Consider the following 26,331-nt stretch of genomic DNA (forward strand, 5'->3'; position numbering starts at 1 on the left):
ATATTTTCAAATAAATCACAAAATAATCACAAAGTCAAGGCAAAGTAAATTAGAAATATTAATACATGTATTGATAAAATGTACAAGAAAGCACTCCTTTTAAATGTAGGAAAAAAAACTTTCTAAACTACTTTAATTCTTCTGTTTAAATTAAAAAGAAAATGTTTAAAATAGTGTTATGAAGTTATGATGATATGCAATAAGTTACTTAGGTTATTCCTACTTGAAAATACTAAAATTTAAAGAGTTTATATAAAGTATCATTTTTTAAATATTTGTAAGACTTTATCAATCTTCCTTCTTAACCCTTCTTGAGGATAGCTTCAACAAACAGACAAATAGGAGTTACTTATCTGAATCTGAACCAAAGATCAGTAAGAAATAATCCCTTACAGTTAATAGGAAACTTAAATGCCTAGTCTAGGCCCTTCTGAGGTGAAAACAGGAACCCAGAGAAGTTAAATAATTTGGCTAAGGTCACATCCATCAGTACAGTCACAAAGAGCCCGAACTCAAGTTTATACCCAGGTCATCGAAAGCACGGTCAGCTAACCAGCAATAGCAGCACCACCAAGTGGCAGCTTATGAGAAACAGAGATTCTTGGGTCCTGGCTTCAGTCTATTGGATCAGAATCTGCATATGAGCAAGGTGCCCAGGTGACTTTGTGGTATGTTGGAGTTTAAAATACACTGCATCAGTATCCAGTATTTCTCAAACTTTAGCATACATCAGAATCATCTGGGAGCTTGTTAAAAAACAGACTACTGGGCCTCACTCCCAGACTTTGATTTAGTATGTCTGGGGATGAGGCGCCAGAATTTTGCATTTCTAACAAGTTGTCAGGTGATGCTGCTGCTGCTGCTGCTGCTGCTGCTGCTGCTGCTGCTGCTGCTGGGATATTTTGAGAACTGATGCCAAAGTATATAATTGGCAAAACCTGAAAGATATCACCTGGGTAATAATTAATGACCACTCAATTAGAAGCCAACAGATTTCTAAATATGGGAAAGTTACACAGACTGAAACCACCTTTTTTCCTTTATTTCTGATAAAAATGTTTTACAGCATATGATATCTGAGATCCATGTTCGAGAAAATCAACTAAGAGCTTACAGAGAGATGATGGGGAACTTGCCACAGGGAAGGATAAAGCTGACAGAATGAGAAATAAACGTAATTTCACCTATGGTCTTTCCTAACACAGAGCTACTGCTCTTTGCTTACTCCACCATGTCAATCAAGGTACATGCGAAGAGTATAACCCAGCTACAGTTACAAATAAATAACACCACTTAGTTCCTCCCAGAGTGGTAATTTGTGCCTCCGGGTACAGAAAGAGGGAAGTGAAAGGGGGGGCGGGGAATGCAGAGGCGAGGAAAAAGAAAATGCCTAGCGAAAGAACAATGCAGAAACAATACTGGGAAGAAAATCTTGGTTCTGAAAATTTTCTGCCACCCCAAAGATTTTTTGTTTTGCTTTTTAAAATATTAATCAGTAGTTGAGATATTAACTCAAAGCTGAGAATTATGTCCTAAGGAAAATCCTGAAACAAGCCTACTTTTACACTGTAAGTGGTCTAAAAGTAGAAAACTAGAAAGATACTGTATTTAGAAATCATGACACCTAGAACTCAATCTTTCTCCTCTGTCATAACAGACCATCCCCAATCAAAATTAATTAAAATGATTTTGTATCCCATGAGCCTGAAAAGGATTGCCCAGAAGTGATCACTTAGTGCCAAAAATCACTGCTGGGTAAAAATTAATTTTTTTAAATGAACAGAACCTATAGGAATTCTAATTTAACAATTTTAGTATCACTGTAGTATGCCATGGAACAAATATATCAATGGTGTTTTCTTAATCTCTTTGTATAAAGGGAAGCAACCTTCCTGATTAAAAGTGCCATCACATAAGCTGACATATCTACAAATTATTTCATTATCTCCATGATTTCTACATAATTTCATTTGACATTCACATGAAATAATCAACTCAATAGTGTGAAAGCAGAACACCTTAAATTCTGAAAACTTCTACTTCAGACTTACTGTGTAATGATTGTATTCATATTTGAGTGTACATATTATGAAATTTATAAAATAAGTAAATTCAAGAAGAATCCAACCTACCACAAGAGTGTCCAAAGAATCAATCAGTGTCAAGGAAAATCTAAGAAACAAGTATAATGAGATACAAACCATTAGAGTTCTGAATACTTTATCCATGAATTTATAACTAAAGATGTATCTATGCCTTACTGACCAGTAGTTTCTATTAGCTAGTACTTCCGATCATCTACAGTACAATGTAACTTATAAAAAAGCACTGAAGGCACCTGAAAAACCTGAACATTAATTACATTTTAATGTTCAGTGTATCTACATATCTTTCAAATGAAAATATTCATTAACTCTTTTTAAAGCAAATAAAAACATTAAAGCATCAACACCTTATAATGTGTAGACTTTATATACATTTCAAAAGTTACCTTAACAAACAACTTTTCACTGATTTAAGAGGTAAACTGATTTTTTATAAAAGATAACAGAAGGAAATAAAAGAGTTTAATGTTAATACTTAAAGCAGTCCTTGAAATTTAACCAATCCCCAGAAATACAACTGTAAGCTACATCTAGGAAGCCCGAGACTTGGGACCCAGGAGGTGCCACACCACCCACTGCGTTAATGCTCACTTTCCCAAGGCGTCATCAACGTCACCCCGACTTGGTTCCTGGCCTCTAACACGACCTCTGCAGGTTAAAGGCATGAGTTCATCAGCTGGGTAAGCATGTTCCTGCAAGGAAAATTTTAGTGAGTCACTGAGAAAAATAAGAGAAAGCAAACATCACCCAGGACACAACCTTCTTGCAGTTATTAAAAAAACAGGGTAAGATAAAAGTTAGAAGTTCTACTATTCTTACAGTCTATGGGATCTGTTTTTAAAAACTTTAGTTACAAATGTTTGAAAAACTGCTTGGAAAAAAAAACCATACTAAAAAATATTTCTTTAAAAATCTGATAATCTGCTTCTGTTCCACCCAATCTCATTCCCCAGAGGTAACTACTGTTAAGACTGGCATTTATGCTTCCAAATGTATCCACATATATTAAAATACATGCACATATATAATTTACATTTTATTTACAAGCAGCTGCTCATGCCATATGCATACACTGCTCTAAAATGCTCTAAAAGTTGTTTACTTAAATCACAGTGCAGTTTTTCCGTGCTAGAATTTTAGGGTTTTTTGGGTTTTTTTTAGTAACTGCAAAATGATCACTTAATATTAACTATTATTATTGAGTTCTTATGTTCTAAGCACTGTTCTGTGCAGTTTAGTTCATTTAATTATCACACAGCCCTCTGAAACAAATTCAATTATCCCTTTCGCACAGATGAGAAAATTGAGGCCCAGAAAAGTTAAGTAAGCTCAGACATGCAACTAGTAAATGATGAATCCAGAATTCAAACCTGGCAACCTGACTCCAGAGCCTATTACCTTTCATAGTACCTCACAATATTCCAAAGTATAGATACAGTAAAATTTACTTATTCCTCTATTGAGGAACATATAGGTTGAATGCAATTTTTCACAATATATAAACAATGCTACAATAAACATCTATATGCATATATCTTTTGTACATATGCTTTTATTTCTATAGATTAAATCCCTAGAAATAGACCCAGTGGGTCAAAGGTATAAATATTTAATTTTTGATACCTATCAAACTGAAGACATTCCTAATTTACATCCCTATAATACTCTCACTAACATAGGAGATGATCAATCCAATGTAGGATCCAATTCCCTCTGGAATCTAATTCTCTTTTTGGTATAAAATAGGGACGTTAACTGTGTTTGTCCCCCCAAAATAGCTAATTTTCTAAATGCTGCTTTTTAAACAATCCATCTTCTCCCTAATTGCTTGAAATACAGATTAGTTCAAAATTGTCTATACACACGTTTCTGTAGTCTCAATTTTGTTCTACAGTCCGATTTGCTTGACGGACCTGTTTCCTACTTCTACTGCCCTACAGATCTATTTCCTGCTCCAGACCATTATCTTGATTACTTTATTTTTGCACCATACCTTGCTACTTAGTATAGCAATTTACTCTCCCCAAATTATTTTTCTTCAAAATTTTCTTAACTACTTTTTCCAATTTACTCTTCTGGAAAACTTTCAATTTTTCTTAAAATTCCACCGAAATTTTAACTGGAAGAGCCTAATTTGAGGAGAACTGATACCATTAACAATTGAGTCTTCCCATCTAGGAATGTCACTACATTATTTCAGATCTTCTTTTATGAATTTAGTTTTCTTCTATAGGTTTCACCCATTTCTTAATAGTTATTAATAGGAATTTTATGTTTGCAATATTATTTTGAGAGGAATTTTTTTTTTAAGAATGACCATGAGAGTATTTCTAATCCAGATGGTAATAAAGCACATGCAAAAAAAATCTTCCCTCTTATTACAAACACACAGAAATGTTGTCAGTGTTAAATTATTTTATGTATGTATGTATGCATGTATGTATGTATGTATGTATATTTGACAGAGAGAGCCCGAGCAGGGAGAGGCAGAGAGAGGAGACAGGGAGAATCCTAAGCAGACTCTGCAATGTCAGCGCAGACAGAGCCAGATGTGGGGCTCGAGCCCACAAACAGTGAGATCATGACCTGAGCAAAAATCAAGAGTCAAACCCTCAACTGGCTGAGCCACCCAGGCACCCCTCAATTATTTTAAATACACAGCTGAGCTTGAGAACAAGAAAAGAAATTCTCAAGTACCAAAAGTGAATAATGGGATACAGAAGATGAAGCTGCAGTGACCACAACATGGGCATTAGAAATAAAGAGGCTTTAGTGGGAATTATTTTAATGCCCAAAGGGTATGAGAGTTGAGGGAACTGGCCCTGCACACATGGCCACAAGCCAGAGGCAGGTTCTTTAAGTTGGATAGTTGCCTCAGTGAAATTTGACTGGCACATCCCCACCTAATGGCTACAGGTCTTAACAGAAAAGGACAGAAACCAGAAAACCTGCTGAACTTTATATTTTCTTCTCTAGGGGACAGTCCCTAAAAGATTCCTCTAAAATTAATGATATGATTATGAAAAACATTTAGAGGTTAGATCACTGTGCTCATGTATTTCAATTTCAGACAGTATTTACTGACTCCCTGACAAGAATAATAGGATTAATGCATTCATACTGTTCCCCATTCAATTCAGGATTTTTGTCAATTATGTTATTATAGGCGGTCTTTGCTTTCACTATATACAAGTTTCTGTAATTTATTTAAATAAACCTTCAACAACATGGTTCAAACTTCAACCACCGTATGTATATTAACTACAGTAAGTGCACAAAACACAAACTTCGGTGCCAGTTCTTCGATCCACAAGTCCCTATGTAAGTAACAGATGCTCATCATGATCCGTGATCAACCACACACTTCTTTCGAAGTCTGTCAGTGATGTGATCACTGTGTATCTATTTTTCAGTTCATGCACAGCAAGTGTGCAGTTGTCTCCTTGTCAGCCAGTGGTAATCGCGCATGACAGTTTGATGATTTTACAAAAATGGATCATCAACAAAGATTAGCCAACAGAGATGAAAGTTCAGCAAAGAAACGAAAAATGAGGACACTGAAAATGCAAATGGAACCGAACGTAAATGGGGTATAGCACAGCCGGCCACGGAATGTAGAGGACGCCAGATCGCTCCAGAGACGCCGGGTACACAGCTGGAGGAACCGAGTGAAGGCATAATTATCTACAAAGATAAAGAAAGTAGTTGCGACATAAAGGGTGAAGATGTCACAAGGGAAACGATACCTGCACAACGCTTCCCATTAAAGAAATTCCCAGAGGTATTTCAGGGTACGTAGTGCAAAGGGTAAAATTTTTCAAACGGATCCAAATTTTGAAAGGGGGACAATTCACCACCGCACACAGAAGATGCGTGCTCTGTTATTTTAGGTCACACAGTGAGATGAAGGCAAGCCAGGCAAGAACTACCGGATCCTCTTGTTAGTTTTTGCAAAGAAGTGACACTTCAATTTGCAAAGTCTCTAATATTTTGAATATGAGTTTTGCTATTTTAAAATCTTCTCTGTATACTTATAACCATTAGAAGAGAATTTAAATTTTTTTTTTAAAGGTTTATTTACTTTTGAGAGAGAGAGAGCATGAGAAGTGGAGGGACAGAGGGAGAGGGGAACAGAGAATCCAAAGCAGGCTCCATGCTGACAGCAGCGAGCCTGATATGGGGCTCAAACTCACAAACCATGAGATCATGACCTGAGCTGAAGTTGGACGCTTAACCGACTGAGCCACCCAGGTTCCCCAAGAATTTTAAATGTTTTGACAAAGATTTTAAGATGTTTATAACATTTCTATTCTGGTCTAGAACCATAATTCTCACAGTTGCTAGTATTAGAATTTTACCTTAAGTAGTAGTCAACACACACCATTTTTCTGTGGCTTCTCCATTCCTGACTTTTTATTTTGATTCAGCTATTGGTTGCCTGGACATGTCCTCAGATAGGTTTTTGTTTGTCGGTTTGAAAAGAGTGTCAACAGTGTTGTTACTTCTCTGGTATTCCTGGGTTAGGATGTCTCTTGTCTTACACTTGAAAAATAAAATGTTTATAAAATGCTTGAGATGTATTTTCTTTCCTTCAGAAATCTGAGGATACTGTTCTACGACCTTCTTGCATTGAGTATGGCTATGGCAAAGTTTCTAAGACTAGTCCGACCCTTTTTTGAATGATCTGTACGTCCTATACTTGTATGCCCCTATGGTTCTTAATTCTTGAAGTTCAGCAGAAAAACTCCCAGTTCCACGTCCAACTCTATCCTACTGCCTCTCACTAAACTCAGTTATCTATATTCCAAATCCATAGCAGCAGAAAAACAGAATAAAGGATAGGAACACTAAACACATGGTTAAACAGAAAAGGAAGGACAAAAAAATAATAAAGTAGGCTAAAGAATACAAAAAGCACTGAAGACTGCAACCCTTCAGGTATTTAAAAAAGTGCAGTGCTCCATAATGATTCATTTCCTGAGGAAAGGATTCCAGACAACAACTGCTTGCACTATAATTAGAATCCACATGCAGCTACTAATTTCTGAATTGAACATATTGTAATTTTAGTATTACATAAAATTTTTAGCATAAATTTCTAATAACTTTTATAGGTCTTTTAACATATTAAGCTCCTAATTTCTTTTTTAGTATTAATCCCAACAGAACTATGATTTCCCAGAATGCATACTATTTTTGATTGCTTAACTTTCCTATTTAGCACATAAACAATTAGAAGTAACTAAAAAAAAAAGTGGTATCTTTTTCAGCTTGCCGAGGTATTTTGCAACTTTGTAAGAGATCATTCAAATGTTAATTACTACCGAAACCACCACTTAGAAGCCTTCATACTACTATTTTTAGGGTTTCACAAAAACACATACATGCGCAAACATCTCTATCTGAAATTAAATATGAAACTCAAACCCCAGGCTTATCTAGATAAGAAAAACATTAATAGCAATTATAAGCAGAATAATCAAATTAGGGAGCTTTGAACCAGATGTAAAAATACTTCACACCCCCCTATTTCAAGATTAAGGATAAAAACAAAACCACAGCCTTTTCTTTGGGTTGACCACAAAGTGAACTACAGTTGGTTTGCATCAATCCAGAGCAGTGCATATGTGGCAAATAAGCGGCCATGATTACACTTCAAACATCCTGTCTACTTTCTCTTCACAATATGTTGCCAGAACAAGGGATAACTACTTCATACTGCTATGACACAGAACCACGAAACACACTTAACGATTATCACTCAGAAATAAAACTCAGGTGAGAAAAGAGTCCTACACAAATTAAGTAGAACATGTGCCTAGCTAAAAGCAAGAGCAAATACATAAAACAAAACAGAGTAGGCTCTCCATATCAGATTTTAAATTTACGAGAGCACTGAGGTGACAGAACCCTGCTCTAAAATACTCAAGTCAAAGCAGCATCAAACACTGACTTTAGTAAAACCAATTCTGAAAACAAAGGGAAGAGACTTTATTTTCCTAAAAACATCAAAGGCATTATTTATAAAAGTGAGTTATTAAAAATATCAAACCTACTTAATTTCCAAAGCTATACACATTTTTAAAATGTCGTATTCCATATCCTTCTTCTTAAATACCTCCCTCCTTGAGGCAGATAAGGTATTCCTCCCCCCAAAAGTGAACTGATATTTAATATACCACCTCCCACATACTGACAGCATATGCTAATTACTGATTGAACTGCATAAGTTTATCTGTTCTTTTTCACCCCAAATTTTCCTATTCTCTTTTGTTCACTACATTCACTTATTAAAACATTTTTCAGGTATCAGGATTTCATTTAGCTAAATTATTAAACTATCAGACTTACTTCCTACATTGAACATTTGTTGTCCTCTTACAGAGTGTACTTTATGAAATGTTTCTCAGCACTGAGGAGAAACAAGTAACAACAAAAGTGCAGCTGTCTCATAAGATTTAATCTCTACAGAGCAGAATGTTAGCATAAAGTATGTACTCAAAATTACATGAGAAAGAAGTTTCCAATAAATCAATCGATTTGGTTTTTGATCAATTATAAAATAACTTATGAAATAATGTTACATGAAATGAATAAATGATAAATAATAATGTTGTTGAAAAGTCCTACTACTAACAGACTTTTTAGGAAGATTATATCAATAGATTTAGAAAAAGCATTTGACAAAATTCAATATTCCATAATGATGAAAACTCTCAGTAAACTAGAAATGAGAAGAAAGTTACTCAACCTATTATAGGACATCTTATGAAAAACCAACAGCTAACATCATACTTAATAGTGCAGGCTAACTGCTTTCTCCCTAAGATTAGGAGAAAAGCAAGGACCTTCCCACTTCTTTTCAAAATAATACTAGAAGTTCTAGCCACTGTAATAATAATGAGAAATAAAAGGCACATAGATCAGAAGGAAAGAAGGAAAAGTCTCTTTGCAGATGATGTGATTGACAATGTAGAAAGTCCTAAGGAATTTCCCAAAAAAAAACTACTACAAATAACAGGTGAGTTTAGCAAGGTTGCAGGATACAAAGATCAACAGACAAAAAGTTATTGTATTTCTGTATAGCATCAGTGAACTGGACAAACAAATCTGAAAAACTGCAATTTACAAAAGCATCAATACAGGAAATATATGTAAGTTTAATAAAAGATGTATAAGACCTGTACACCGAAAACTACAAAAGACTGTTGACATTAAATAAGACCAAAATAAATGGACATGGATACCATGTTCGTGGAATAGAAGACTCAATCTTGTTAAGTCAAACTCCCTAAATTGAGCCATAGATTCAACATAATCCCAATCAATAGCTCAAAAGGCGTTTTTGTAGAAATTGACAATATGATGCTAAAATCTATACAGAAATGCAAAGAATCTAGAATACCCAAAACAATTTTAAAAAAGAACAAAAAGCCAAAGGACTTACATTGCCTGATTTCACAACTTAATATCACACTTACAACAGTGTGATATTAGTATAAAAATATTCAGATCAATGGGAAAAAATACATGCACATATGGTTAACTAATTTTATATAGATATCAAAGTAATTCAGTGATAAAAGGATATCCTTTCAACAAACAGTGCTGGAATAATTGGATATCCACATAGAAAAAAATACAAATTTACCTTCACCTCATTCTATATATAAACACTAATTCAAAATGAGTGATAGATCTAAATGAACAAGTTAAAATTATAAATCATCTAGAAGAAAACAAGAAAATCTTTGGGATCCTGGGCTAGGCAAATATCTTTTAGGCAGCATGTAAAAGAAAAAAAGAAAACTGATCACAATTTAAAACATTTGCCCTTCAAAAGACATTGTTAAGAAAATGAAAAGGCAAAGCACATATAGGGAGAAAATATCTGTGATATGTAATATAGGTGAGAAAGGATATCCAGGATATATAACTCTTATGACTCAGCAATAACAGGACAAATGACTTGATTTTAAAACAGACAAGAGATATGAACAGAGGCTTCACTAAAAAAAAATATACTAAGCACACAGGAAGATTTTCAGCATCACCCGTTATCAGGAAAAGTCAAATAAAAATCACAAGAACATACCACTACATACCCATTAGAATGGCTGAAATTAAAAGGACTGAAAATACAACGCACTGGGGAAGATGCAGAAACTTTTATACATTGCTGGTGGGGAATACAAAATATTACAGACACTTTAGGGAAGTTCTGTAGTTTTTTTTGTTTTTTTTTTTTAAGTTCATTTTATTTTTGAGAAAAAGAGAGACCAGAGTACAAGCGGAGGAGGGGCAGAGAGAGAGGGAGACAGAGAATACCAAGCAGGCCCTGCACTGCCAGCATAGAGCCTGATGCAGGACTTGAACTCACAAACCATGAGCTCGTGACCTGAACCGAAATCAACAGTTGGATGCTTAACCAACTAAACTACCCAGGCACCCCTGCAGTCCTTATTAAGTCAAACGTATTCTCATATAACCTAGCAATCCCGTTCCTAGTTGGGAAATATATGAAAATATATGTCCTTATAAAAATTTGCATGCATAGCAAATTTTCACAGCAGTCTTTTTAATAGTAGCCAAACACCAGAAACAAGCCTAATACTTATTTATCAATTGGTGAGTGGATAAACAAATGTGTTCTCTCAAGTCAACTGAATACTATTAAGCAACAAATAGGAACTACGGTTAAGCAACAAATAGAACTACGGTATATCCAACAACATAGATAAAATCTCAAAAGCATCATGTTAAACAAAAGAAATCTGAATCAAAAGACTATATTCTATACGATGCCATTTATATGAACTCCTAAAGAGGAAAAACTGTTGTGCCGAAAGCAGATCACAGGGGTTGCCGGAGGTCAGAGGTGTGGAAAAGGAACTCACTGTTAACACGAGGAAGCTTTGTGACCAAAATGTCATATGTCATGACTGTGGTGGTCATTAAACAAATGTATACAACTGTCAAAACTCAGAATTGTGCACTTAAAGACTCTTGTCTATAAATTATACCTAACTAAACAAACAAACAAACAAACAAAAAAAACCTGTGTTCTACCGAGTTAAAGTCCTATATAGAGTATCAGAGTGTCATGATAAAATATCACAAGAGAACACTACAGAATTTGTCATTTTGGCAGTTTTAGGATGCTCTAGAAGTACAGACCAAGGAACACCGGTTAACAAAAAGGTAGTCCCACACTCCTCTACACACAAAAAAGGCACATTTAAGCTCCTAACTTACCTCCTCCCAGCCATTAGCACTGCTTTTCAAAAAGTACTTTATTTACAGAATTACTCTTTTTGATGAGCAAACTATCAAAAAGAAAACATCGGGTACAGAGTTTCCAATGTGGAACATGAAGACGTTCTAGAAACAGATAGTAATGGTTACACAACATGCTGAATATACTTCATGCCATAGAAATGTTCACTTAAAAATGGTTAATATGGTAAATTTTATGATACTTTTTACCACAATAAAAAATGTTTAAAGAAAGTAGTATTAGGGGAGAAAAGTAATTCTAAGAAAACTTACACAAATCTAGAAATTTTTAAGGAAGTTACGCTTTAAAACAGTTCCTTTGGTTCCAATGATAAGGACTAATCTACTGTTTCTTTGAACCATGCTCTCACAAAATCAAGCTTAAAAGTGGTTATTAGGTATGATTCCACTGAGTTACAAGAAACTGTTCTTACCAACTCTTTTAAAGTTTATTTGTAATGTTTAGGGCTCTACCCAAGTACAGGTTTTTTTTGTTTTGTTTTTTTTACAACTTGTAACAGTTTGAGTTGTCTACAGTAACAGGAAAAACCTCAGGAGACAAATATCAGGTCAAAGAGCTCAGATCCAAAACGGTTCTGCATTTGGTGGCCTAAATACATGTCATTTTGTTGTCTAACTTAATCTGCAAACTAACCTCAGCACAAATACTAAAAACATACTAACAGAAGTGCTAGAGTGGCTATGGTCTGAGGTTAAATTAGGCCACACAAGAACTGCCAAAACAAACATCAAATTTCATGTTATTTAGGGGGAAAAGAAAGCCATCTGTGCAATTTATTGTGGATGAACTGCAGTCTGATTGGGACTAGAGATACGTCAAACATAGTTGTTATTATATTAATATTAAACCAATATTGATAAAATATTTTGGTTTTAAAATATTTAAAATCAGAAAATGCCTGGATATAACAAAAGATGGCAGAGTTGTATTGCCCTGCCTAAAGCTGGTGGGGCACTGCTATCGAAAAATAACATTTGCAGAACTTGGGGAATCCAAAAACAAAAACAAAAACAAGGAAAGGAAAAAAATAAGCTCAAAGGGTACATGCCTAGAACAGAAAAGAATGTGTGTTTTAAAGAAGTTCTAATCACAATCTGAGGAACGAGTTTAGAATCTAGATGAAGTTTAGGAGGGCAATTTCAATCTCAGGCAGAGAATGGATAATGATAGTATTAGTAACAATAACAGCAAACTCTTATACAGGGCTTCCTATTTGCCTGACACTAGTTCTATGCACTTGAATGACATTAACTTGTTTAATCCTTACAATGGCAGTGTGGGGCAGGCAATAACCACTGGAGAGAGATGAGAAAAACAGGCTCAGGGAGATTAGTTAACTGTCTCATTGCAACCCAGCTGGCAGGTGACACAGCTACCTTAGGGTGTCCTGTCCCATTTCCAGACTTCTCACTTGCTCTTTATATTGTATTCTTTGGAAAATACTGTTTTCCTACGAACTAAGGAAGTTAAAAGGAATTGCTCTAAACGTGCACTAGAACGGAGAGTAATATTAAGGAGGACTAGTGAGAAATGAAAAGATTTCAACACTTATTAACAGTCCACTATGTGCCAGGCATTTTATATTTCGGCATAGTAGGCAACTAACTACAACAAAAGAAGTAAACTTCTAGATCCCAAAATTCACCATAAACTCACATCTTTAATGAAGCTTGTTAAATGATTTCTTTGAATTTATGAGGCAAAGATATATCATAATAATCAAATACAAAAAAAACCCCACTATTTGATTACATCTTGACAAGAATACAATTCAGTTCTTTAAAAAAATTAAATAAATAAGCATTTGTGTACCAGGCATGATTTTAGGCACAAGACCTATAAAAGATGAATTTATTAAAAATTCATTAAAATCATATTATTAATCATAATATTAATCATATTAAAATGATCCCTGTTCTCAACCATCTTACAGGCTACATAGGAAGACATTGCTCAGAGGGTTAAATGATCTGTTTAGGGTCCCAGCTGTTAACTAGCCAGGAAAGAATTAGAACTCAAATCTGTCTAATTCCAAAATCTATATGCTTTTGCTTCACAGCAAGCTAATACTGTTTGAGTACAATAACTGGAAAAAATTTTCAACTGACTTCAAATAACAAATATAGAGCACCTGGTCTCTATGTAATATTTTAGAACTGTTTCAGGTTAGCTCAGAACTTGAAAAGGGGAAGTGAGAATTCTAGACCAAATCTTATGTTACAAATTTCACATAAACTGAGCATAAGTACATTACAAAAGTCACTCATGTTGTAAAAGAGTTGAACGTTTAAAAATATCTATTGCAGGGGCACCTGGATGGCTCAGTCTGTTAAGTGTCCGACTCTTGGTTTTGGCTCAGGTCATGATCTCATGGTTCGTGAGTTCAAGCCCCGCATCGGGCTTGGATCCATGCCTCAGATCTCTCTCTCCCTCTCTCTCTGTCCCTCTCCCGCTCACTCTCTCTGTCTCTCTTGAAATAAATAAACGGAGAAATAAATAAATAAATGATAAAAATATCTATTGCGGTGGATTGCAGATGGGTGTGGATCCACCAGAAAAATGGAAGACAGTGTTAATTCCAGGAGTTCCCAATCTTTGGGGTTGAAATCCCTCTCCTTTAGATCTTATAAGTAGGCAGGTATACCAAAGTTTCCCAGTTAGGATCCAATAAATAGGAACTACACCAGGAAGTCCTCTGAGAGCTGTTCTCAGTGTCTGCTTTGTTATAAACCCACTTACTACGGTGCATTCTATAATAGGAAAAAATGTATTGATAAAACTTTCTGCCATTTACCTAATAAGAGACATTAAAGATACTGTGATTTACAAAGACAGGATCCTCTTCACGGTGAAATGTACTAAACTGGGGCACCTGGATGGCTCAGTCAGACTTCAGCTCAGGTTATGATCTCACGGTTCATGAGTTTGAACCCTGCGTTGGGCTCTGTGCTGACAGTTTAGAGCCTGGAGCCTGCTTCGGATTCTGCGTCTCCCTCTCTCTCTGCCCTCCCCCACTCACACTCTGCTCTCTCTCTCTCCCTCTCTCAAAAATAAAATAAACAAACAAACAAACAAACTCTAAAAAAGAAATGTACTGAATTGATCCAGCTATTCAACTTTGGAACCAAAAGTATGCATTTATGAGATGACTAAGGTTTGAGGGTATAGCATGGGTCCGTTTGACCACCTCAAAACTATTAGCCTAGCTTTTTTAAATTATGCTTGGCTCAAACAGAATTAACCAGAGAGAAATAATTTTGAAAGAAATATTAAGGAAATGGCCAAGAGCTTTAGATATGAATTTAAAACTGTGTTTTCAATATTGCAAAAATACCCGAAACTTCATTACCATTATTTTCTAAAAACCTTTTAAAATGTGGGGTGCCTGGGTGGCTCAGTTGGTTAAGCGTCGACTTCGGCTCAGGTCATGATCTCACGGTTCGTGGGTTCAAGCCCCGCACTGGGCTCTGTGCTGACAGCTCAGAGCCTGGAGCCTGTTTCAGATTCTGTGTCTCCCTCTCTCTCTCTGCCCTCCCCCACTTGTGCTCTGTCTCCTTCTGTCTCAAAGATAAACATTTAAAAAAAAAATTTTTTTTTTTTAAAAAACATTTTAAAATGTGCACTATAGAAAGGAACAGGAAGTATCAAGTATAAAACATGCTGAAACAATACAAAAATGCATAAAGTATGTATGTACTTAGATGTTTATAAAGATGTTAATATATGAAGATATTTGGGTAATATATAATGTAAAAATGGATTCACAGAATCAGTTGTAAAATACTTAAAGCAGAATCAAAATGAGTTCTTTGCCAAACTTTTCCCAACTATATTTCATAGGCCTTCATGTTAAAAGAAAATCTGCTAGCATATTTTAAAATGTAAAAACAAAGTCATAAGTATTCTCAGAATAATTTGATTACTCTTTTCAAAATGACACACATTTACCCAGAAAATTTTCTTTCAACTCTCAAATTTTCCCTGCTAGTTCATCTTTTTAGAAATTAAACACTTTTCCCCTGGAGTCTAAGATCATTGTATTAAGGGGAAAGAGGCACGGAGAAGTAGGGGGGCAGTTACAACCCCCTCAGCCCTACTGTCTCCCAAATGGCTCCCCTGTACTATGTGGGGATTCTTTTTTTTTTTTTTTTTTTTTTTAAGAAAGAGAGAGAGCATGAGCAGGGGAGAGGGGCAGAATCTTAAGCAGGCTTCATGCTCTGTACAGAGCCTGATGTAGGGCTCGATCCCACAACCCTGGGATCACGACCCGAGCTGAAATCAAAAGTCGGATGCTAAACTGATTGAGCCACCCAAGCACCTGGGTATTAATTTTTTTCTTTTTTTCATTTTTAAAAAATATTTATTTTTGAGAGAGACAGAGTGTGAGTGGGGCAGGGGCAGAGAGAAAGGGAGACAGAATCCAGAGCAGGCTCCAGGCTGTGAGCAAGCTGTCAGCACAGAGCCCGACGCGGGGCTCGAACTCACAAACTGCAAGATCATGACCTGAGCCGAAGTTGGACACTTAACCAACTGAGCCACCCAGGCACCCCTTAAATTTTTAATTGTGGTAAAAATAAAAAAACCATGTAACACAAAATTTACCATTTTTAAGTTCAGTACCATTAAGTATATTCACTGTTGACCAACAGATTTCCATAACTTTTTCATCTTGCAAAACTGAAACTATTTCAACCCCAGTGAACACTAAGACATTTACAACAGTACAAATCAGTGTATCTGAAAAGCAAAATATATTCAAAGACCACTATGAAGACAAATTTGGACAGAAACTAGGTCATATTCTGTCTCTTTTAAGCAACAGTTTTCTTCAGAGTAATAAAGTAATGTTGCAGTTTTTTTTTTTTAATTAAGAGAATAATTTCCCTGAAGGCCAGAGAGAGCATCTTATTCATGTACATCCACAGTATCTAGCTATATAAACCACTCAATAAACACTGTTGATAGTACCAAAGGAAACAACCTAAGTACAAAGTTTCATAATCTAATTCAATTTTTACCTATTTAATAAACTGGTCCTCTAAGAACCAATTATCAGGAATACTCTATTAGCCTCTGCTTGCACTGTTTTTTAAAAACTTCCTTTAAAACAATGTGCTATTAATTCAGGTTTCAAAATTCCCAGGTGACTGTGCTGATACAACCATCTGCTCACATAAATTATGTCAAGATAAGCCTTTTACTTACCATATAGTTACCATAAGCATGATCAAACATTTCCAGTACTTGATTCCTAATTTTAAAAGAGCAGAAATAGAAAAAAGTTAAGAACATTCTATTTACTGTTTTTCAAAAAGCTACAGCTCCTTCATACACGTGCACCAATTAAAAAACAAAAGAAAAAAATAGTTAGAAAAAGACATAAACAGAGTCAAGAAATAATCAGTGTGAATAGACAAGCTTTCATGAAACACACAGGGCTAGGCCAAACTTTTACTATTCCTAGCAATTTATGTAAAATTTACCTTATGTTCCCTAAGAAAACTGATAAATGATGGATGCCGTGCACAGAGAAGGAAGTCTGATGCTGAAAAACAATTACCTCTTAAAAAAAAATTATTTAACATATCTGTCTTAAAAGGAAGAATATTGCTGGAGACCTCCAAAAGAAGAATTGTTACAATTTATTGCTTATATAGAGTATATATACTCTAGCAAGAGAGAGGTGGGTGTGTAAGGATATGAAATAACAGTACTCTAACAGCTTCTACTTTCCCTTTTAAATAAAATCACTAATGCTTACTTTAATACATATTTATTAATACATATTTGTTCACACTTTCAAAAGACCAATTTTATGATTTTACGATGTACTCTCTGCTCCTTTAAAAAACTGTCAAAAGTCAAATAAATAATATTCATCTCTAAAATGAGAAAAACAGGAGCACATGGGTGGCTCAGTCAGTTAAGCATCCTAGTTCAGCTCAGGTCATGGTCTCAAGGTTCGTGAATTTGAGCCCCATATTGGGCTGTGCACTGACAGCTGGATAGCACAGAGCCTGCTTCTGATCCTCTGTCTCCTTCTGCCCCTCCCCTGCTTGTTCTGTCTCTCTCTCTCTCTCTCTCTCTCAAAAAATAAACATCAAAAAAATAAATAAAATGAGAAAAATAATCCTCAAAAAGAAATTTGTGTGTTTTGGCTATCTCTGTGTCTTAAAATCCCCAAGATGACTTTAAAATGGAGATATCTGATCCCCACATCAGATTTACTAAGTCAAAATCTGTACTGTCTGGACCAACTAACTAGTCTTTCACTTAAACACTCTCAAGTTTGGGGTCTTGATAACTATACAAAAAACTACAAATGTTTTACGTTTGTTTGTTTGTTTGTTTGAGAGAGAGCAGGAAAGCACACAAAGCGCACACACAAACAAGTGAGGGGCAAAAAGAGTGGGAGAGAGAATCTTCAGCAGGCTACAGGCCCAGCCTAGCATAGAGCCTGATTTAGGGCTCGATCTCACGGTCCCTCAGGACTGTGAAATCATGACCCGAGCGGAAATCAAAAGTCAGACGCTTAACAGCTGGCCTTGTTCTACATTTAATGTTATGGTTTGACAAAGCCAAATATCTAAATAATTAGCAAAGGAAAAATAATTCGGTAATCTTTTATTAATGCTATTATTCCCAAAGTTCCAATCACTAATAGCAAGAACTGAAGAAAGTGTTAGAGAAAATGGCTGGGTATAATTTTATTTTACTTCCTGTTATGTTGAAATTCTCATTTTAAAAACTATAACCATGGATAATGAAACACTGGTCATAATAAAGCTAGCAGACAGAAAAGAACTAATTTCCAGATCCTGGCTATAATGACCAGCAAAATCAAGCACACTCAAACTTATAAACTGAATAAGGCCTGGCAAACTTTTTATGAATAATCATTTTAAAACAATCATTTAAAACAAGATCTTATCACTTTGCTAAAACATTAATTCTGTATGTGTTTATATGTATGACAGAATATGGACCAAGTTATCTCAGAAAACTATGGAGTATCTTAAAGAATTCTTCCATACATTTCTTTATTATATTACAAATGATAAAGATCTCTCAAATTAGCTAATAAACAACCAAAAACAATGTTAAGATTTTCTTCTCAAGCACTGATATCAACAAATGGAATAAGGAAATCCTTCTTCCTTTCACCGAAATGGAATCAATACAAGATTACTGTCAAGAGGTATAAATTCCTTTAACTGGCAATGGCACTGCCCAGACACACGCATTATAGATAACATAAACTGTAACTCGGTAACCCAAACTTCGTAAGCCCTTGATTTTCATGATTATGAATAAATCACGACTGCATATGAGAACGTGTTATTTTCCAACCCTTACATTTATGCAGTACATGATCATCAGATTTCACAACACATACTTCAAAGTGGAGATACTTAATATCCAGTTCAGTGCTCTCTCTCTCCTACTTAAACACGTAAGTCTACAAAGTCATATTTAAATACAGAATGGTAGATAACTATACTCAACAGAAAAAAAATGTCTCTAAGATGGTTTTATATCTATTCAACAAGTGAATAAAAATACGTTGGAAATCAGATCCATAGTTCAAACATTATGTCTTTTTCTTTGCTTTAAAATAATTTTTGTAAGTCAGCTTTATCTAAAATTACACTGCCTGCCAAGGTGCTATAGAAACTGCATTTATACTTTTTCTTTTTAATGAAAAGAGAACATTAACAACTGCTGTAATATTTAAATCACAAAAACAAAAAACAATGTATTCCAGGAGGGATAAGACTACATATGACCAAGTAAAAATTCCATAAACTGTAAGCAATTGAGCAACTCTTTACTATTAGTGATAATTCCAGTCTGTATCATCAGTTTGGCTTGGTAGGATAGGAAAAAGGGTGGGGCATTTTATGCTTTTTATCATAAATCATTATTTGGGCTTTAAAAAAAAAAATCATACAGGTAAACCTAATGAATCAGAGTTCAGGTTCCCGAAAATTCCCAGAGGGGAAAGCAATCAAGCAATTATGTATTTGCGGTTTATAGCTCCAGATTCGTACTTTCAAAATTGGAGCTGAAATTCCAAGCCACTTTGGTTGGATTCTTCCAGTTAAAAATTAATTTTGGTCAACAAATGACTTAACTAATGACTCTTCTTCAAATAAAAATTTTTAACAAAAAAAGAGAAAAGGGAGTGGTGATCAAATAAGATACGTTCTATCCTTAACAGACTTAAGCTTCTCTTTCCAAATCTTATGAAGTGCAACACAGTGGACAGAACGTCTCTGAAGTCACACAGATCTGGGTCTGAATACTGGTTCCACCATTTACTAACTCTGATTTTGAACAAGTTGACCTTGAGTCTCAATTTCCTCATCTGCACCATGGGAATCACATTCACCTCATTAAGAAACAGGGAGGATTACAGAGATGTAAAGAACCTGGCACAGAGCAGGGCATTCATTAAAACAGTTATCGAGGATACATTAAATTCATAAAGAGAGAAAATGTAAGATACTTATTAAGGGTTTACTGGGGCGCCTGGGTGGCTCAGGCGGTTGGGCATCCAACTTCGGCTCAGGTCATGATTTCAGTTTGTGGGTTCCGGGCCCATATCGGGCTCTGTACTGACAGCATGGAGGCTGGAGCCTGCTTCAGATTTTGTGTCTCCCTCTCTCTCTCTGCCCCTCCCCCACTCGCACTCTGTGTGTGTCTCTCTCTCTCTCTCTCAAAAATAAACTTTGAAAAAAAAAATTTTTTTTAAAGAGAATTTCCTGATATTTTTGTTTTGGTAGCTGATACTTTTTTTTTTCCATCAAGCATCTTTCGTTTTCTTATTTCTTAATCGTTGTCTAAGAAACTAATACTCTTGCAATGATTTAAACAATAAGGAAGTACGTATATAAAATAAAACTGATGGTTCCATCTCACCCCCATCCTAATCCCAGGGGTAATCATCTTTCCATGTTTTTCTGAGCTTTGACAATTTCTATTCTGCATTTAAAAGAACATAGGATGGTACTATACATATTATTCTACAACTTGCATTTTTGTCTTGGGAATATATCCTGGATGGCCTTCTACCTCCTCCATAATATCTGAATATTACTCCATAATACAGATGCTCCAAGAAACAGTTCCAGTCTTTAAAAATGCACATCCCTGTATACCTATCTCTACATCAAGAGTGCTTTTATTTCTGTAGGATAGATTCCCTGAGACCAGATTAATGAATCAAAGAGTAGATACAATTTAAATTTTAGGAGATACTGTCAATAAGTTACAGCAAATTTACACTCCCACCAAGTCTTTTCTCACACCTCAATTAGTTAGTACCTGTGTTCTGTACTAATCTGATGGCAAAAAAGAGCTGTCTCATTGCTTTAATCTGCCATCTGTCACATTTAAGAGGTTGAGTAACTTTTCATGTTTATTGATCATTTGCATTTCCTCTTGTGTGAATTAACTCTTCACACCCTTTGCCCATCTTCTTACTGGTTCTTGGCTTTTTCTTATTAATTTGTGGGACCTAGCATATATTAGGAATAGTGATGCCCAATTAAATGCTGTAAATATAACTGATAATTTTATCACACTCTCAAGACTGATAAGACTACTTTGAACAAAGGGAACAGGTATAATTAACTGAGGCTTGTAAGTAATACCATCAAATATTGTTCTATTAGAAAGTGCAGTGCAACAAAACACTGCAAGGAAATGGTAAATGTGTAAAGTTCAAATTTCAACGTACGCCCCCTTTTCCGTAACAGGTGTAAAGACTATTTCCTTAACTACTGTGAGATCAGCAACATTTTCCCAGCCGGGAGCTCACTTGTGCGAGAATCTAACCACGTCTCCGACGAAAGACAACCACAGGACTCTGGCGCGTAGTGGCACGAGCTGTAGCCCCCTTCACGGGACATTGACATGGCAGCTGCGTTGACACACCACGGATGGCCTCAAGGAGGCTGCACATGTCACCGACGGCCCAGGCGACACCCCGATGGTCCCTCGAGGTCGCACTGCGGGCGACGATCCCCACCTTCCCGGACCCTGTCCTCCCCGCCAGGGTCCTCGCGGGGCAACCGTTCCAATCGCGACAGGAGAGGCCACTGCACGCCCGGGTCGCAATGACAGGCACCTCGCCTGTGGTCCACCTCCTGAGGAAACCCACCCCAGGCTTCCAGGCACCCTTACCCAAGCTTCTGTCTCTCTTCCCTACTCATGGGCGCGGCCCCCGCCGTCCACACAGACGTGGCCGACACCAGGCAGAAGGCGGCCGTCGCCGCTACCAGGCTCCATGGCGCTCGCTGGGGGACCGAGGACCCACAGCCCCGGCCGCCGCCGGCTTCGCTCATGGCCCTGCGGTTCCGCGCACGCGCAGCGGCTACGCCCGGCCGGTGGGACACATTGCCGGACGCGGGTGGCAAGGGGGCTGCGAGCCGTGCCGAGGGCGGGATGCGGAGCAACGCAAGCGGTAGCCGTAGCCGAACTGCTTCCCGAAACCGCCGAGCCGGTCCCCAGCGCCAGCGCTGCCACCGCCCTCCGCCCTTAGCAGCCCGGAGCGCCTCCCCCAGCTTTCCGGTGTCGTAGTCTAGGAAACCGCCTCCCCCAACGCTACTTCCGGGTAGGGCCCGGGGCATTGAGGCTCAGGACCAATGGGGACCAGATCGGAGAGGGGCTGGCTCCGGGGACAGGAGAGGGCATTGGCCGGGAGAAGTGAGACGTGGACAAAAGGCGGGACCTCTGGCTTCCGCCCTCCTCCGACCCGCGAACTTGCGACTCGAAGACTACAAGTCCCAGCGTGCGCTGCTTTCCCCGGCGGGCTAGCAATCAGACTCCGCCTGGCTAAATTTCCACCCTGGGTGGGCGCGCTGCACCCTGGGATGTGTGGTCGTCCGAGGGTCACAGGCGGTGACTAGGATCCCGCTTCCAGCGGCGTCTTGCAGCCAGTCCTACCTCCGGGGCTGTAGGCTTACGAGTCCTGGGGAACCTGTCAGCTGTTTATCCCTCTTCCTGCGCTTGACGCTTCCCGGAGGGCTGGCTGAATGAGGCTCACACGTCCCCAGCTCGGTGCTACCCGCTTTCGGAAGTAGTGTTGGGGTAGCCTCTGCCCCGAGAGAAAGTACAAAACAGTAACGGCAAAAGTGAGTTGACCTTTGATGCCACGTGCTGAGTTTTGCTTGCACGTTCTCTCATGCACTCTTCTCAACTCTCACAAGTAAGTATCACCATTCCCATTTTGCAAATGAGGAAACCGAGTCTGAAGAGGTTAGGTAACAAGTCCTCGTTACACTGCTGGATTAGACACCCAACAAACCTCTGTGACTCAGGAGTCCTTGCATGTAACCACATCCACAAGGATTAAAGAGAGCACGTACTTGATTAATAATAGTTCTCTAAAAACCTCAATGTAAGGAGAGTAGTGAGCTTGAAAGAAAATTTAATGAAGGAAATTGGAACTTGCAATTTATTTTGATCACTGAGTCCCACATTAACTATTGGTAAAATGAGTGGGTTCCTCTTGAAAAACCACATTGTATTTCTTGTGTGATAATTGAGTAGGTAGGTGCAGAGTTTAGGTGCGGATATGATCTCTGTGACCACAGGAAATCGCCTGCTGATCCCCTCAGCAGCGTTCAGCTGTATCTCTGGAAACTTTTGTTGATTTTGATCACTTTGCATCATATGCTTGGCTCTCAGACCGGCCATTCATGTGACACCAATGACTCTTCACTCCTCTCTTTTTTAAAACGCTGGTGTTCCCTGCATTTTAAGGTTTTCTTTTTTTTTTTTTTTTCTCTTTGTACACTATCCTTTGGTGATTTCTTCCACTCATATGTATTCAGCCATCACATGCCTGTGATTTCCATATCTGTCCTGATCTCTAGACCCACACTTCCACCTTCCTGATGGAAATTCCCTTCTCTGTGGCTCAAGGTAGCTCAAATGTAATATGTTCACTGTTTCAAATTAATGCCTTAGAATCATCTTCAACTCCTCCTCCTCCTTCATGGTCCACACCCACCCACTTGCCAAATTACATAGAGTCTACTGCTATCACTACTGGCTGGCACTCCTACTTCTTCTTAGTTCAAGCCTCATTACCTCCTTCCTGAACCATTGCAATGGTCTCCTAATTACTTCCCTGCCACCCTACTTTTCACAACACTGCTACCGGAGTTGGCATTTAAGGACATCTACAGACCCTCTGTGCATGTCATCTCCCTTATACCCCTGCCCTGCCCTCAGATTCTATGTGATAACTAACGAATTCTCATGTTATCCTCTGCTATCCCACCATTTTTGTAGAACACTCTTCCCATTGAGTTGGCTCAGATTTCATATCTACAAAACCCTTTCATAGCCTTACAGCCAGTGGAAGTCATTCTCTCTGGGCGCCTGGGTGGCTCAGGTGCTTGAGTGTCTGACTTAAGCTCAGGTCATGATCTCACAGGTTGGTGACATTGAGCCCCACATCAGACTCGCTGCTGAGGAGCAGCAGTGCGGAGCCTGCTTCAGGTCCTCTGTCCCCCTCTCTCTCTGCCCTTCTCCCATTCATGCTCTTTCTCTCTCTCTCTAAATAAATAAATAAATAAACTTAAAAAAAAAAAAAGAGAGAGGTCATTCTCTCCCCTATTCTTTCATTGTATTTTATGTCTTTATGATTGTGTTTTTCACAGTCAGCCATGCCCACTAGATTATGACTTCTTGAAGGATATGGACTTCACCTTAATTATGTTCCAAAATTCAGCACTGTGCTTCTGCTGTTATAGATACTTAATAAGTGTTGAATATACTTGTTTCCATCTTCCTTCAGTTTCTTTATAAAATGGGACTAATATAGTCTTTTTATCTACTTTTATGAAGGTTGTGAGAACACATGAGGTCATTTCTGTACAATATTAATTTTATTCCTTTTATGGACTTGCAACCCTATATGGGTTCCATCCTGGATCCTCTTTGGCAGCTTTAAGGATGAAGTTAGCTAAATAAATAATACCTGTGAATTGTTCTTGGCTCTGGCATAGAGAACATGACAAGCTAAAGGTCAATACCAACCATCCAGTATTTGAAAACTAGGAACAAAGAAAATAGAAAAATAGTCAATGACCTTCAGTTGTATGAAATGTAGTCAAGTCAATTATTTGTAGTAGATTATTGGCAGTAATTCAGTTTTCTTTATCTTCCTAATGTTCCAAGCCTTTATAAGAAGTCAAAAATTGACTAGTAACTATCATTAACAAAAATGTTCTCAGGAAGGAGTTCTGGCTTTTAATGTTTAGAATTTTCTGTTTTCCCCTCTTGACTCATTTATTTGTTTTCAAGCTAACACTACATTTTAAAAATGTCTAATGAGAACCCAGAACATATTTTTTGTTGACTTGCTAAATAATAATCATTTTTTCCTCCCTTACTGAAATTCAATTTCTAGCCAGTTGCTGAGTCCATTTTTCACTAATCTCTGCAAAACTGTGAGTAGAAAAGCTTATATGGCCTACACAGTATTGCAATTTATCATATGTAAGGTGGAGCCCATGGAAGTGAAAGAAAAATATGTTCACAAAGTGCATTTCAAAAGAGAATCCATTTTAACCTCATGATGGAAATAATCAAGATTCTTAGCTAATTGGCAGTTATGGACACTAGGAAAAATTTACATTCATTATTTTAAAACCTATACACATTATTTTATGATAAACACATGATAAGGATATAGGATTTAAACAAGAGAAACCTTGGTGTGTTATACAGAGGGAAAAACAGTGGTGTAAGACATTAAGGAGACTAAGGATAAGGACTTTAAAACAATATGGAAGAGACTTTAGATGTGTAAAGCCCATTAAAAATTGTAAGACATCACACACCAAAATAAAAAGCTTTTGCACAGCAAAGGAAACCGTCAACAAAAGACAACCTACAGAATGGGAGAAGATATTTTTAACTGATGTATCCAATAAGGGGTTAATAACCAAAATATATAAAAAGATTATACAGTTCAACACCACATAATCCAATTAAAAGTGGGCAGAGGACATGAATAGACGTTTTTCTGAAAAAGTCGTACAGATGGCCAACAAGTACATGAAGAGGTGTTCAACATCACTAATCATCAGGAAAATGCAAATCAAAACCATAATTAGATACCACCTTACACCTATTAGAATAGCTAGACTCTAAAGGATAAATAACAAGTATTGACAAGAATGGGGAAAGAAAAGAGCTGTTGGTGGGAATACCAGCTGGTGCAGTCATGGTGGAAAACAGTATGGAGGTTCCTCAAAAAAATAAAAATAGAACCATCATATGATCCAGTAATTCAATTACTGGGTAGTTACCCAAAGGAAATGAAAACACTAATTCAACAAGATATATGCACACCTATGTTTATTGCAGCATTATTTACAATAGCCAAAATGTGGAAGCCCAAGTGTCCATCCATAGAGGAATGGATAAAGAAGATGTTGCAACAACATGGATCGATCTAGAGGGTATAATGCTAAGTGAAAGAAGTAAATTTGTCTCAGAGACAAATACATGATTTCATTCATGTGGATTTTAAGAAACAGAACAAACGAACAGAGAAAAAAAGAGACAAACAAAAAACTAGACTCTTAAATATAGAGAACAACCTGGTGGTTGCCACAGGCAGTTTGGGAGGATGGATAAACTAGGTGAAAGGGATTACAGTACACTTATCTTGATGAGCACCGAGTAATGTGTGGAATTGTTGAATCATTATAATGTATACCTGAAACTAATATAACACTGTGTTAATTGTGCTTGAATTAAAAAAATAAAGCTGTCAAAGCAAATGGTTAAAAATAAGAGCCATTTATAAAATGCCCTTTTATCAGTTAAGAGTTTGTTTGCACAACCTTGTAGCTTATGTAAATATGTATGCTCACCTGTGTTCTCTTTACTTTCTTCCCGGAT

At 37.1% G+C, this 26,331-nt stretch overlaps 1 protein-coding gene across 4 annotated transcripts in view; it reads right to left on the reverse strand.

Moving 5' to 3' along the window:
- Nucleotides 1-21,937, reverse strand: part of EDEM3 (ER degradation enhancing alpha-mannosidase like protein 3) — a 68,415-nt gene extending 46,478 nt beyond the window's left edge. For all 4 annotated transcript variants that reach the window (XM_047076899.1, XM_047076897.1, XM_047076898.1 and 1 more), the window contains exons 1-4: nucleotides 21,592-21,937; nucleotides 16,609-16,654; nucleotides 2,697-2,797; nucleotides 2,133-2,172 (exon numbers count right to left, since the gene is read on the reverse strand). In XM_047076899.1, coding sequence (XP_046932855.1) covers nucleotides 2,133-2,172; nucleotides 2,697-2,797; nucleotides 16,609-16,654; nucleotides 21,592-21,752 — 348 coding nt within the window. In that variant the 5' untranslated portion in view covers nucleotides 21,753-21,937. The remainder of the gene's footprint in view (nucleotides 1-2,132; nucleotides 2,173-2,696; nucleotides 2,798-16,608; nucleotides 16,655-21,591) is intronic.
- Nucleotides 21,938-26,331: the final 4,394 nt, after the last annotated feature.

Source organism: Lynx rufus, unplaced genomic scaffold (assembly GCF_022079265.1).
Source record: "Lynx rufus isolate CCGP_SWC_20201006 ecotype Redwood Valley unplaced genomic scaffold, mLynRuf1.p SCAF_15, whole genome shotgun sequence".
Classification (NCBI taxonomy): domain Eukaryota; kingdom Metazoa; phylum Chordata; class Mammalia; order Carnivora; family Felidae; genus Lynx; species Lynx rufus.